The sequence below is a fragment of the Catharus ustulatus genome, chromosome 2, assembly GCF_009819885.2.
Source record: "Catharus ustulatus isolate bCatUst1 chromosome 2, bCatUst1.pri.v2, whole genome shotgun sequence".
NCBI lineage: Eukaryota > Metazoa > Chordata > Aves > Passeriformes > Turdidae > Catharus > Catharus ustulatus.
The window spans coordinates 24,583,509-24,596,267 of NC_046222.1; the positions used below are offsets into that span (position 1 = coordinate 24,583,509).

The window sequence follows — 12,759 nt, forward strand, 5'->3', positions numbered from 1 at the left end:
GCCCTCCCGCAGTTCTGTTACTAATTGCACGCGGGTCCTCGCTGCGAATGACAGAGCGGCTTATATTCGGGTGCGGCTTATTTATGGACAAAAACCGAAATATTTGCCAACACCCAGAGATGCGGCTTATACTCAGTGTGGCTTGTATTCGTGAATTTACTGTAATTTCTCATATCTCCCAGTTTTCCTATTGTGACACAAATGCAGAATCTCTACCTAATGCAAAAGGGGGAGGGGGAATTCTTTAATTCTTTCCAGGGTTTATATATTTTTTAAAGAGAAGATTACAACATCAAAAATCAACACATTCAGCACAGACAATGTAAGTTTACAATGTTTCTTACCTCTGGTTCAGAGCCAGAGCCCAACAGCACACCCACTGTACCACATCTAAGCTGATGAGCTACCCCATCCTGCTGGGGTGCATGTGATAAGGATGTAATTTTCAGCAGCCATCTTGAACACAACAAGGCTAGTCAAAAAGTCCAAGCTGAGTAGCATCAATTTCCACCCAGAGTCAGCTGTGTCCACATTTTGTTGCCTGGCACCACTGAGCTGCTGAGATCCTCAACACTGAACAGTCTGGACTGTATGCAATGCAAAACGGTGCTCCTTGCTACCTGCCCAGGAAACAGATTGTAATTTGCACAGTGCTGTACCTAAGCTAATAAATTATGATGAACTCTCTCTGGGTCTGGATCCATGGCACAAATAATCTTCAGTCTGAAAAACTCACATTATGTATCCTGGCTCTTTCACTCAAGCTACAAAACCTTTTATCTCTGGAAGTCCATGGTGCCAGCCAACATCCAAAAACTTGCTCTCAATTCTGTTTGTTCCCATTCCCATTAAAACAAGCAGCCAACACCACCAGTCTCACTTTTACTCTTCAGTTCTTGTAGTAGGTGAGATAAGAGGAAACCAGCTGGGCAATCCCCATGTGCTGCAGATCAACTTGGCAGTCTCCTGCCACCTTGTTCTACTGCTGCCTCCCTCACAGCCCCAGCTCCCTCTAGCTCACAGACAGCCCTGAGAGGGCTCAGGTCTTTGTGACATGCCAGGAATGCTGCAAGCTCAACCACATGAGCCTGAAGGGATCGGTCCAGTGTTCAGTTACCCATTTTGAAAATGTGCAAGGTAAAGAAAGAGCAGAGCCTACATGTACCACATGTGTCAATGGGGACCTGTCAAAGCCTAACAGAGCTTACAGGACAGAGTTACAGACACTGGGTTTTCACCTTACTGGGCATCCAGAAGGCTGCCTTTTCCCACCTATCAGGCAAGTCTGAATGAACACTCTACTAAAAGAAAGAGGAAAAAGGTCTTTGAGTTAAGCAGCTGATGCAATCAGGATTTTAACTGTTAGTATAGAAGACTTCCTCACATGTCTTGCACCTATATTTGTATCACAGTAGAAATGACACAAGGTAAGAAAGAAAAACACTGCAAAGAATATGGCTCTTTGTCAGACTTGAAGTATTCACTGTGATTCAGGAATTAATGACAGCATAAAAATCTATTAAGGCATCTAGACTGTCTCTCAAGGGACCTTTTCAAGCTTGTAGAGCATGGATTATTCTCCGGGCTCTGCCCAGCTAAACTTCAGATATCCCAAATGACAGCAATTCCACCATGATTCTTAACAAAGCTATATCACCATCTAATCTCTTTCTTCCATTAAGTATTTTTCCTCTCCTGTCAATTTTTTCTTTCCTCCTCCAAATTTTCTAACGTGAGACACTCTTCTAGCTCTGAGTCTACACTAGACAATTCTTCATGCCTTCCCAGTATGCCTACATCATTAGCATAGCTCCTCTTCAGTCATTTAGCCAAAACAGCTATATATTTAGCTCTCACAAGCATTCTTCATAAGTCAGCCCCTCCAGCCCCTTAATCATTCTCCTTGCAATCCTCTGAATTCCTTCTAATTTTGTTTACATCTTTCTGGAATTGAAGTGCCCGGAACCAAGTGCTGTAAACAACAACAGCCTGTTATCTGGTTAGACTGCAACTCTGGTGATCACAGCACAGGCCCTGCACATGCCATGCACACACAGACACATGCACACGCTCCTCCTCTGTTTCAGACACAGCATTGTTACAGGACACGAGTTCCACTCGCTGGTCATTCCCTCCTCCACAGTGACACCAGCTGGGTCTCAGCTACAAAAAAAGTGACAGTAGATCTTGAGTACAGCACTTTCAGCTGCCTGCAGGCTCAGGACAGACACCAGCTACTGGCTGCACTCAGGTAACATTTTCAAGTTTTTGATAAAACCTATAAAAGTCACAATTTTCAAAACTTTTTTTCTTTTAGAAGACAGTTGAAACTTTGATGCTGTCTTATGACAGCAGATTACACATCACAGGAAAGCCTTGAAGCATTTGTGCCTTAAATCTGTTCTTGAAACTCAAGTTGGAATTTTTCCAACAAATGTGGTGAGCTAGAAAGTTCGTTCAGAAGACATCGTTATGCACGAGGAGTTAGGCCCCGCCCTCTCCATGCCGTTGGCCAATCACAGCTGTATCAAAGTTACTTAAGCCCGTGTTTGCCGAGCAATAAATGCATTTCACCGTCGACTGCATCAGTGTAGCGAGTGATTTGTCCGGCAACTGGGATTGTGAAAGTGTATGTGTGTGTGTTCGCCGTGGCCCGCTCTAGCCAGGTCGCCACTTGCCTTCGTTTCCCCCCAACGAAGGCAACAAACAAAACACCTTTTTATTCTTTATTAGAAAAATGCCATTTTGGTGAAGTAGAAATGCTCTGCAAAGATCTTTGCTTTGCTTCAGTAAACTTCTGGAGAACTGGATAAAGAGTTCAGAAAGAAACCTGTAAGGGTTACTGCTAACTCTCAAGACATCTGAATCGCAGAATTTTCTGAGTTGGAAAGGACTCACAAGTGCCATTGAGTCCAACTCTAAAGTGAATGGTCCACATGGGGATTGAACCCAAAACCATGGCATCCTTATCACCAAGGAAAGGTGGCTGCACCGCAACATTTCTTCTAGATCAAGGTGACCCTAAGCCCCTCCCTGTAACATTTTAAAAATCTCACTTAGCATCCTCAGGTCTGAAAGAATTACAGAGCTATTACTCCTGTGTGTGGAAAGAAAACAGAGCCTTGAAGTCTTTTGCCTTCCCAATATGTTTCACATGGCCGTTCCTCCTTCACAGCAGCTACCACAAAGCTTCAGCATCCCAGAGAGCTTGAGGCATTTGTTGCAATTTTGGTGGTGATTTGGGTCACTTTGGTCAGCAGGAAGAAGAGAAAGAGACCAAAAACTCTTGGGTTGACCAGGGGATGAGAAGAGCCTACATGCAGAGGTCTTGTGAGGTTCCTTGAAGCCTGAAGAAAAGGCTGCTGCTACAAATATTTACATTGGGATAGACAGAGCAAAGCCATTCAGAATGGCCTTTACTTTCTTTACCCTATGCACACAGCAAGCCAAAGGAGAAGGAAGACTGCACTGCTGACCGTAGCTCTAAGTCCCTCTGGGGCAATGCCACAGCTCATTTACCTCATGCTGCAGCTGGAATTCTTTTTTTATCAACATCCCAATTTGTTGCAGCTCTGTGGCTACTGGATAGTACAGAAACCAGTCACCAATATGCATCCAGGATACATGAAAATGGAGAAGAGCTTACTCTCACTTCACTTCCCACTGTTTCCTTCCTTCCCTCCCTTAGCTGGCCTAGACTACAGACAGCTCTTACACCACTTGAGTTAGCATGATTAATTTTTTTTTCTTTGAATCACCAAGAAATTACTTTTCGTAAAAGCCCAAGATCAAAACAGCACAACTCTTCCAGACAAATCGTTTCCTCTCCTCTCCAGGAGATCTAGAAGTGCAGAACATCTCACAAGGGCATGCCCAGGCAGGTCTATCCTGCTCAGCTACCCAAACTGAGACTGGACAGAACACAGCCACACTGGACACAGCCTGTCCTGTTGGGGAAGTTAAACCAGCAAGGCTGTGTAAATGAAGGCTACAGCCAGAGTACAGACTTACTGATTTTGCTGCTTCAGGCTGCATCCAGCTCATAAAATAGCATAGCGATGCAAGGAAGGTGGGATCAGTCAGGTTGTACTATTTTTTAATATGTTGGTCTAATTAAGAAACAATGGAACTTGTGCATGTGGGAAGGACTCATTTTATCCTCTTCCTTCTATTCCTAGAAACTCTCCAATGAAAGTTTAGGAGTCAAACATGTCCTTTCCACTCTCTAGCCTGTATTTCCTGTCCAGGTGACTGAAGCTTGACTAAGATGCCACCTTACACTGAGGCTATCGCAGAAAGATGAGGAGGGGTAGCCAAGCCACAGAAACAATTCTGTTTCACTGTAACAATCTCTTCCCATGTCAAGATAGGATGCAAATACACTATGAATAATGGTCACTCCAAAAGCACACACAGCTACACAGACGCTCCTACCAGCAATCAGGTTGCAGTCAACCCCTGCACTAACATTCATGACAAGTCCCAAAAACACAACTCTGGACCAGATTTGTTAACATTTCTCAAGCATCTTTACCATGCAACTTGTGCATTTTCTGTCACATGCACACACTCAAATGCATGTGCATGCATATATACATAGATATGTGTCATCTGTTCCCTATGTGCACCTTCCAAAAAGCCAAGGAAGAGCTATTCAAAAGCTATACCTTTATGCACAAATCATGTATACAGGCACAAATAAAACCGGATGTTCGATGACATTGTACAAAGTACCTTTATAAGGCAAAGAGTAGATACTTCATTATATTTAGACAAAAGTCTAAATGCATTTACCCTTCAAAAATTCTACACATGCCCCTTTAAATAAATAACTCCTCCTTCCTGCAGGCAAAACCTTACCAGCAAATCTCTCCTTTTACAGACACTCAAGTATATATACCCCCAGACAGCCTCTCCGACATCCACAGGGGGGAGTCAGGTAACAGTGCACTGGCTTCAAGGCTCATGATCAGAAAGAGTCCTGCTCCCTTGGTGGAACTTTGGGTCAGCTGCTGAGGGTCAAGCACAGCCAGGCTCCAAGCAGGTGCAACAACCAGAGTGCATGCAGAAGAATATTAATAGTTATTGTCCTAGTAGGTTGTAAGGATTAATTGGTTCTGGCCTGAAACTCCCCATCAGCGTAAGTGCTTAGGGGCAGAGGGGAGGGAGCTGTGATTACACACTTACATTGCATACTCATATACTATTGATTTCCCAATCGGAAAGGCCCACAGCCTTTCGTTTGTCTCCTTGCTTGCACCCTTCCTCCCTCATCCAGTGCTCATGGCTGACTGCCACATCTTCCCCCTCCCAACAGCACAGTCACCATCACTAGAAAAAGGAGAGAGATAACCTTTTTTGTGGGAGAGCCTTGCCAAACCCCAAAGAAATGCAGAAATCTACATCCACGAGGTCACACAGAGGAAGACTCTAGGAAAAGGAACAAATTTCAAGAACTGAGTTTCCTCTGGATGCTTTATATATCCTAGGGACTGCAAAAGCCAGACTGCGAGCCCACAGCTGTGATTACACTCACCTTTGCTTTAAGCCAAAGCTCCTCCTCTGAAGCCTACCTTCTTATGCTGTCTTTTTTTAAATAAAACAAACCAATCCTCCAAAAACAAAAAAAACCCAACACCTCCCCCCCCCAAAAAAAAAAAACCACAAACAAAACAACAACAAAACAAAACCAAAACCAGAACACACCAACTTGCCTTAATTGGATATGTATAACCTTGCATTGCCTCCAAAACCATCCCCTCTCAGAGGCACTGTTCAAAGTCCAGTACCTCTACAGCTGACAACCACGGAAAAATCCTATTTTATGCCTGTGAGTGACCAATAAGCATGGCTAGTGTAAAGGGCCCTTTACCCTTAGCATGTAGTCATCATCTCCTTTGTGCATAGGGTGCTGTAGGTAGAGGAAATGTCTTAGCTTCCAGGAAATTCAGCATCAGCCAAAGAACCACAGTGCAATGGCACAGCACAGAAACAAACTTGGTCTTCTTTTCCCTGTGCCTATTTCTGTAAGAATCACATATTCCTAGCATTTTTTTTCCCTTCCATGCTGATTGCAGAGATGTTTGCCATTTGTGGACACAAGGAGAGGGCTTTGTCTCACATACTCACCTACACATGCCTTTAGCTCCCTCTCAGAGTGGGACAGGATAGTCTGTGCTGTGCTTGATATTTTTGATTTTATCATGGATAAATCAACAGAAGGAAGAGTACATCAGCTGCTAAAATCATTGCTCATTTAGTATGAGCAGCAAATGAAACTGTTATGTACCTTTTTAGGAAAAGGGGATATCAAGAGGCAAAGATTGATGTTTCCTATGGGGACTACAGATATCAAAGTTCTTCATCCTTCCAGCAGCACCCTATGCACAAAGGAGACGATATTTGGCAAAACACATGTCCCCATGTTCAAAGCCGCACATGAAAGACTTTCCCCAGACTCTTCCAGGATACCTTTGTCTGGTACCATTATAGACTTCACGCAGATCCTTCAGTCCTTTAAAAGCCTCTGTCAGACAACAACCACCTCAGTTGATCCTTTTCCACAGAAAAACCCATCCGGTGTTCTGATGTGCCCAGAAAAAAGGGCATCTCTTGCCCTAACTCTTCATTAGCTTTTGCCACCTGTTCTTACTTTACAGCACACGGGAAGAGAGCAGTGCTACAGCTCCTCATCACCAGCCCAGCCCCACCAGCCTTTCCAGGCTGCACACAGCACCCAGCAGCTGCTGCGGGACCTATACATCAACATCCCTATACATCAACATCCCTATACATCAACATCCCTTGTCTAACCCATTCCTAAGCAACTCAGCCTTGCACAGGGTAAATCTACCAGAGGAAAGGTTCAGGACCCACCAGCAAGGCAAGGGCCTTGGCTCACTCAACGTACACAGAAAGGGTGTACGCTCCTAAAACACTGTCTCTGCCAGCAGCCTAGGGTGAGAGCAGCCATATTCTTCACCCTTACTGGAAGGAGCTCTATTGCTAGTGAAAGAAAAAAGTGAAAAGAGTAACTATAAAAGAGCACATCTCCTTCTCAGACCATGAGAGTGCTGCAAGGCTGAAAAGGAGTGCCCAAAAACATTGGGAACTGGGTTTTTTGTTATAGAACTAGTAAACCCCTTGTGTGGGAAAAGATACATGAGACTAACAGAAGAAGCAAATTTTTACTTATCATAACAAAGCCCTCATAGCAGGTGGCTGAGTGCTGAGATTCAGCTAGAGGAAATGGGTTCTTACTTGTGCAATTATTGATTATTATGGTCAGCAATCACTGGATAGAACTGGAAGAAACACTTGGGATATCTTTTCAGTGCTTCCCATTTGCAGATAAAAAGCCTTCTCTAATTCTTCCCTATCCTGAGCCTACAAGAAAAGTATTTTGTTTGCATTGAACCTCTTCATCATTTAAGGAATGCAAGGCAACTGAGTGAGTTGTCACCTCATCAATACAGTCCTGTGAGAGCTTCCCTTGCCTTACTCAAGAAGAGACAACCAGAAACAGATAGGAAGAAAAGTGTATTCAGGAGAGCAGAAAAAGTCTTTTTTTTCCTCTCCACTAGGTAGTACCTAAATGTTATCCAACTGCATCACAATCGCCCCATGCTGTTCCCCATACACCACAATGTCACCACTCGCACAGACATTGCTGCTCCTCCCTCTCTGCTCCCCATCCATTACACGTTATCAGCACAGAAACACTCGGGTATACGCTTCTCTCCATATATATTGCACATACCTCATGCATTAACAAATACACCATTTTTCACACTTGCATTGCCCAGTAACATTATAAAACACGAGACTTTGCAGATAATATTTGCGCTGTGTACCAACCGAAAGCATCCTATTCTACTTAGCTGACTGCTTCTTCGATTTCTTTCATCAGATTCATTCCTCATTCAAGAAAACCCTTGAGCAGCTAAAAAAATATATTACAAAACAAATGCTGCTAGGACTATGCAGGCCAGTTCTGGATGTTCTTTCCTAAACCATCTACTCCACTAAATTGGCTGTGGAGGTATCTTGCCTTTTTTTTTTTTTTAACACAAAGTCTTTTACAATTAACCATTTAGGTGGGGCTCTCGGAGAGGTTCATGAAAACAAGCTGGGATTTTTTTTAGCAAATTGCTGATTTGAAACAGCTGCTGTTTTTCAAGGGAGAGAATTTGTTTAGAAGAATTTTCAACTTAAAGCAATGCTGAAGGAAATGTATAATTTGTCAAGGCATTCATTTTTTTAAATAAAATGCTTAGGGTAAGGAAATGAAAATTAATTTTCATACTGACAGCTAAGTTAGAGTAATATTAAGTGAAAGTGCAAACATCAACACAAAATTCTAAATTATCTAAATGCATTTTTTTTTTAGACCCTAATAATTTGCTTCTCCACCCCATACTCAAGCACCCATTTTTGACTTGAAGCAGGGGGCAAGGTGGAAAGGAAAAGTAAAATTCAGCTTTACAATCCAATTCAACAATCTGATCTTTCTCAGAAACTTTGGGGCACATTGTGCTAAGAGATGAATCCATTCGAGGGAAGAGCTGCAGCTTGCCACTAGAAAATCCTAGAAAATCCCACCCACCAGCAGCGCTGGGGTGTGTAGGTACTTTTATTCTTCCAACCCCCACAGGGCAGGAAGGCCAATGCACCATGCAGGAGGAACAATCATTCTGCCTCCGAGCCACCTGCCTCGCAAAGAGCAATGGAAGTGCAGCAGCAGAGAAACGCAAGAATCCTAAACCATCAAAATGAGGAAACATAGTGATCAGGGGGTGGGGAAGAATCCTTTGTGCAGGACTTGGAGCATCTAACCTAGGGGGAAAGGAGCAATGTCTGACTCTGTGCCAAAGCCCCTGAGGCCAGGCAGGCAGGCCACAGGCAGCCCTTTGCATCCTGCCTGGCAGAGGCACTGGTGAGGCAGCCTGTGCTGGCCGCTTGGCACCGTGGAGCCCATCGCTCTCCTGCCAGGCTCAGCTTCCTCCCTGCACCCCCAGCGCCTGCAATTCAGCCTTGGCTCGGCCCGGCAGTGCCAGCAGAGCTCCCCTTCTCCCCTCGCCTGGTGGCTTTGGGAGAGCGGAGAGTGACAAGGAGCTGATTTTGCGTTCATGGGTACACCCCCAAGTGGACAGTGAGGAAAAGGGGAGAGAGGGATCGGACAAATTTTGGGTAGCTCGCAGAGGTGGAGGCTCAGCTGTCTGGCTCTGGAGGGATGTGCTAACAAAGGTCTTGGAAGTGCTCTGAATGGGGTCACTGTCTGTGAAAGCCAATACTGCTGTTTCCTTGGGTAAGAGCTCCACAGAGTTGTGCTTAGCAGGGTTAGAGAAGTGTTCAAGACTTGTTACCACAGCTTTCAGTGAAAAACAATTAATTTGAAATAAATATTGTGGGCAGAATGTGTTGGCTTGTTGGGTCTTTTTAAGGGTCTTTTTAATACTTTCCCACCCCTTTTTAACTCCTTCAAATATCTTCAGGTTTGCTTCAGGCAGTGTGCTACTCCTCCCATGCAGCTCCAATATCCCTGCCTCCCCATTCTCTCACTCTTCACATCAGAGAAAGGAAATTACGGCTGGCTATGAAACTAAATCCAGCAGTGCTCTGGTTTTTATCATGCCAGAAGTTTGAGAGCAGTCGAAAAAGCAGCTCCAGGTTTACAAATGCTCATACAAAACCACACCATCCTATCCCGTCTCAAAACCTAGGGAGGGCAACTATGTTGCCTCTGCCTTTTTATAGGATATCTGACAATACAGCTCTCAAAAGACCTTCCCTGAAGTCTTCAAAACAGGAATAGATGTGGCAGATACAACTGTGGCAATACTAACTCACTAAAAAGCCTGTAAATGGACAGGTAAAAGCCTGTCCATGCCTGCAGCCTGGCATAAGCTCCAGCTATAAGGATGGACTAAAATAGCTCCTGGCTATGCTAGCACAGGATGCTCTGGTCAAAACTCAGGAAAGGCTTGTGACTTGAAAACACTGCATGGAGAAAGCACTGTGGTCTGCAGGCAAGGAAATGTGCATCAGAGAGACAGGTCATGTTCAGAGTCAACGCAACTTACCAATGTCCATCTTTTTTGACAGTTCTCTGTTTAATCCTCCTGAGCAGGGTGAAGTTCACACCAAGCCACACAACTTCATTGCTGACATTATCTACTTATGCTACACATGAACCAGTTCTCCTCTTACCCCATGTACAACCTATGTGCTGGGAAAAATCCTCTTTCCCTGTCAGAAATAGCCACTTCACAGCAAGAAAGGAAGTCAACTGGAAGGGGCTGGTGTTGGATTCACAGTCCAGACTGCAGAGAACATAAGTTGAGAGAAAATATGTGGCAGTGAAAAGCATGTGGACAAGACCCAGAAATGGGAGAAGTGAGACTGTATGAAAAGGAGCACTCAGCAAATATGAGAAGGTGGTAAAAAATGAAGGATTCCATAGCGAGGGCTTGCAGGAGTGACAGGTGTGAAGCTGCAATAGAAAGCATGTGTGTGACAGGAAGCCTGCCTTTATGGGAATTTGCTTAGTAGACACAAAATAGAAGAGAACAGTATATGCAAGACTGTGTGTAAAAGTAGGAGCCAAGGGGAAGTGAGGGAGCTGTGACTGGCATATCTCCATGCACAGCACTCCTGCACTATGTACTGGAGTGAGAGAAAAGCACAGTGAAAAAAGCCGTGTATGAGCGAGATACGTTCTAAGGGTGCAGCTCACTGCAAATGCAAGACTGTGAGGCACAGAGTAGGCCAGATAGAATACTTCTATGTTCTATACTTATATTTTCACTCATGGGTATGTGTATGTGTACACACACAGGCTTATAAGGCTAGTGCAGCTGGATAGGCAAGGGATTTTAATACACAAGCAACCTCAAACACTAGTGTTCAGGATGGAGGCTTGAAGGAAGGAGTGGGGGGAAAGAGGAAGGGAAAATGTGAGCACAAGGGAAGAAGACTCTCCAGGAATTGCATGTGCTAGGGAGCTAGAACTGTATGTGCCAGAGTGAGTTTATTCATCTTCCCTGCTATATCCCTGAATGTGTGTGTTCAGGAAGGACCATTGATATGTGCGAGTGTGGATCATGCACAAGCTGCAATTTTGACAGTTATGATTATATGTACATGTGTGACATTAGTGTGTATTAATACATATAGCATGGAATGCATTAACCCTTAACTCCTGTTTACAGAAAGCATCTCAAAACCAGCTAGCATGCCTGTCATCACTTTGAACTAAATTCCATACTGACACTTGGTTTTTAAAGCAGAAAACCCAGCTGACAATTCTCCACTGAACAAAACCCCCTACCCAACAATACCCAACAAATTTTCATCTCCTGTCTTCCCTCCATCACGGTCTCTCTCTCTCTTTCTCTTTTTTTTTTTTTTTTTTTTCCCACCCTCTTGATATAGACTGGAAGGATATAGTGTTTTCACAGACAGACCAGAGGGATAGAGATTCCTCTAACCTCCCCCTCTCTGGACAAAACAAAAATAAAAATAATAAAAAACACACAAAACAAACCAACCAAACAAACAAAAACCGCAAAAGAAATTTAACACTTATCTCCTCAGCAAGGTAAAGAATTGAGGACAATCACTACCTGTGACCCAAAGCGACGACAGACAGCAGTTGTGGATGGAGGGGATACCCACCTTCACCCACCACTCTTTTCCTTTGCAAATTTTAACTGTACTCCCCCCAACAACTCTCCCTCTGCAAAAGCGCAAATACAGCAAATACAGCAAAGTCAGTCACGTGCAGTGCCCTCTAACCATAGGATTCACCAGCAGCGATCTCTCCTTGGCTTATTTCCTGAGGCAAGGGGGGGGAAGGTTTGGAGGGGAAAGCGGGGGAGAGGAAGCTCCAGCTTCCAGCTCTATGTTTCAGGCCATCCTCAGTCCATCAGCCTCAATTAAAGCAGAAGGGTTTGAGGAGGTTGCGAGAAAGAACTCACCACATACCTTGCAAGGAGAAGAGGGACAGGAAGAATCCCAGCACCCAGATACTGTGCAGCCAGTAGGTCCTCATGCTTCTCTCTCACTCGCTCTGCTTCCTCTGCCTTTTTCTCCGTCCCTTCGCTTCTGTCTCTCTCTCTCAATTTGTCTTTTTTTTTTTTTCTTTTTTTTCCCTCTTCGCTCCTCTCAAAGAAAATGGGATTCGTGTCTCCAGTCCCTCTGGGCTCTGCTTTGCCAGCTCTGACAATCCAGTCGCAGCGCAAGCTGACCCGCGGCGGCCAGATTCCTAAATAACGTCTCACTCTCCCCTCAAAGTGCTGGAGAAAGGAGGGGCCAGGTTGGATGCTCCACAGTAGCCTGGGCTGGCTGTAAACACAGAGAATCTCTCTGTCTCTCTCCTGCAGCTCCAACTAAATGCGACTGTACTTAAACAAGCAATGCCTTATAGGACAGCGCTCAGAGCAGAACAGATCCCACCTCTGCCACCTAGTGTTGCAAGCTAGTTCATTTGTTTCATTTTTATATATATAAATATATATGCGTTGTGCTATAGAAATATGGTTCCGTCATTCCTCTACAAATGTATCTCTTGGATCACAGTCTATGAACCATTCTGGGCTCAAGAGTCCCTGAGGTTCCAGCTCCAGGACACACAGGGAGGCTATTCAGCAAAGGAATATTCCTCATCACCACAACAAGAGGGCAGGTTTGGTTTCTTAGCAGAGTTCTGCTTGACAAATTCTGAAGCTAGGGTCTTTCTGATGCTGGTGTCACTGCTGG

General features: G+C 44.4%; 1 protein-coding gene across 1 annotated transcript in view; it reads right to left on the reverse strand.

The window, feature by feature from the left end:
• LOC116992811 (limbic system associated membrane protein) overlaps positions 1-12,424 on the reverse strand; it is a 1,292,475-nt gene extending 1,280,051 nt beyond the window's left edge. Inside the window, exon 1 of the mRNA XM_033052803.2 lies at positions 11,986-12,424. Within this exon, the coding sequence (XP_032908694.1) occupies positions 11,986-12,052 (67 nt within the window). The 5' untranslated portion in view covers positions 12,053-12,424. The remainder of the gene's footprint in view (positions 1-11,985) is intronic.
• Between the last annotated feature and the right edge of the window lie 335 nt (positions 12,425-12,759).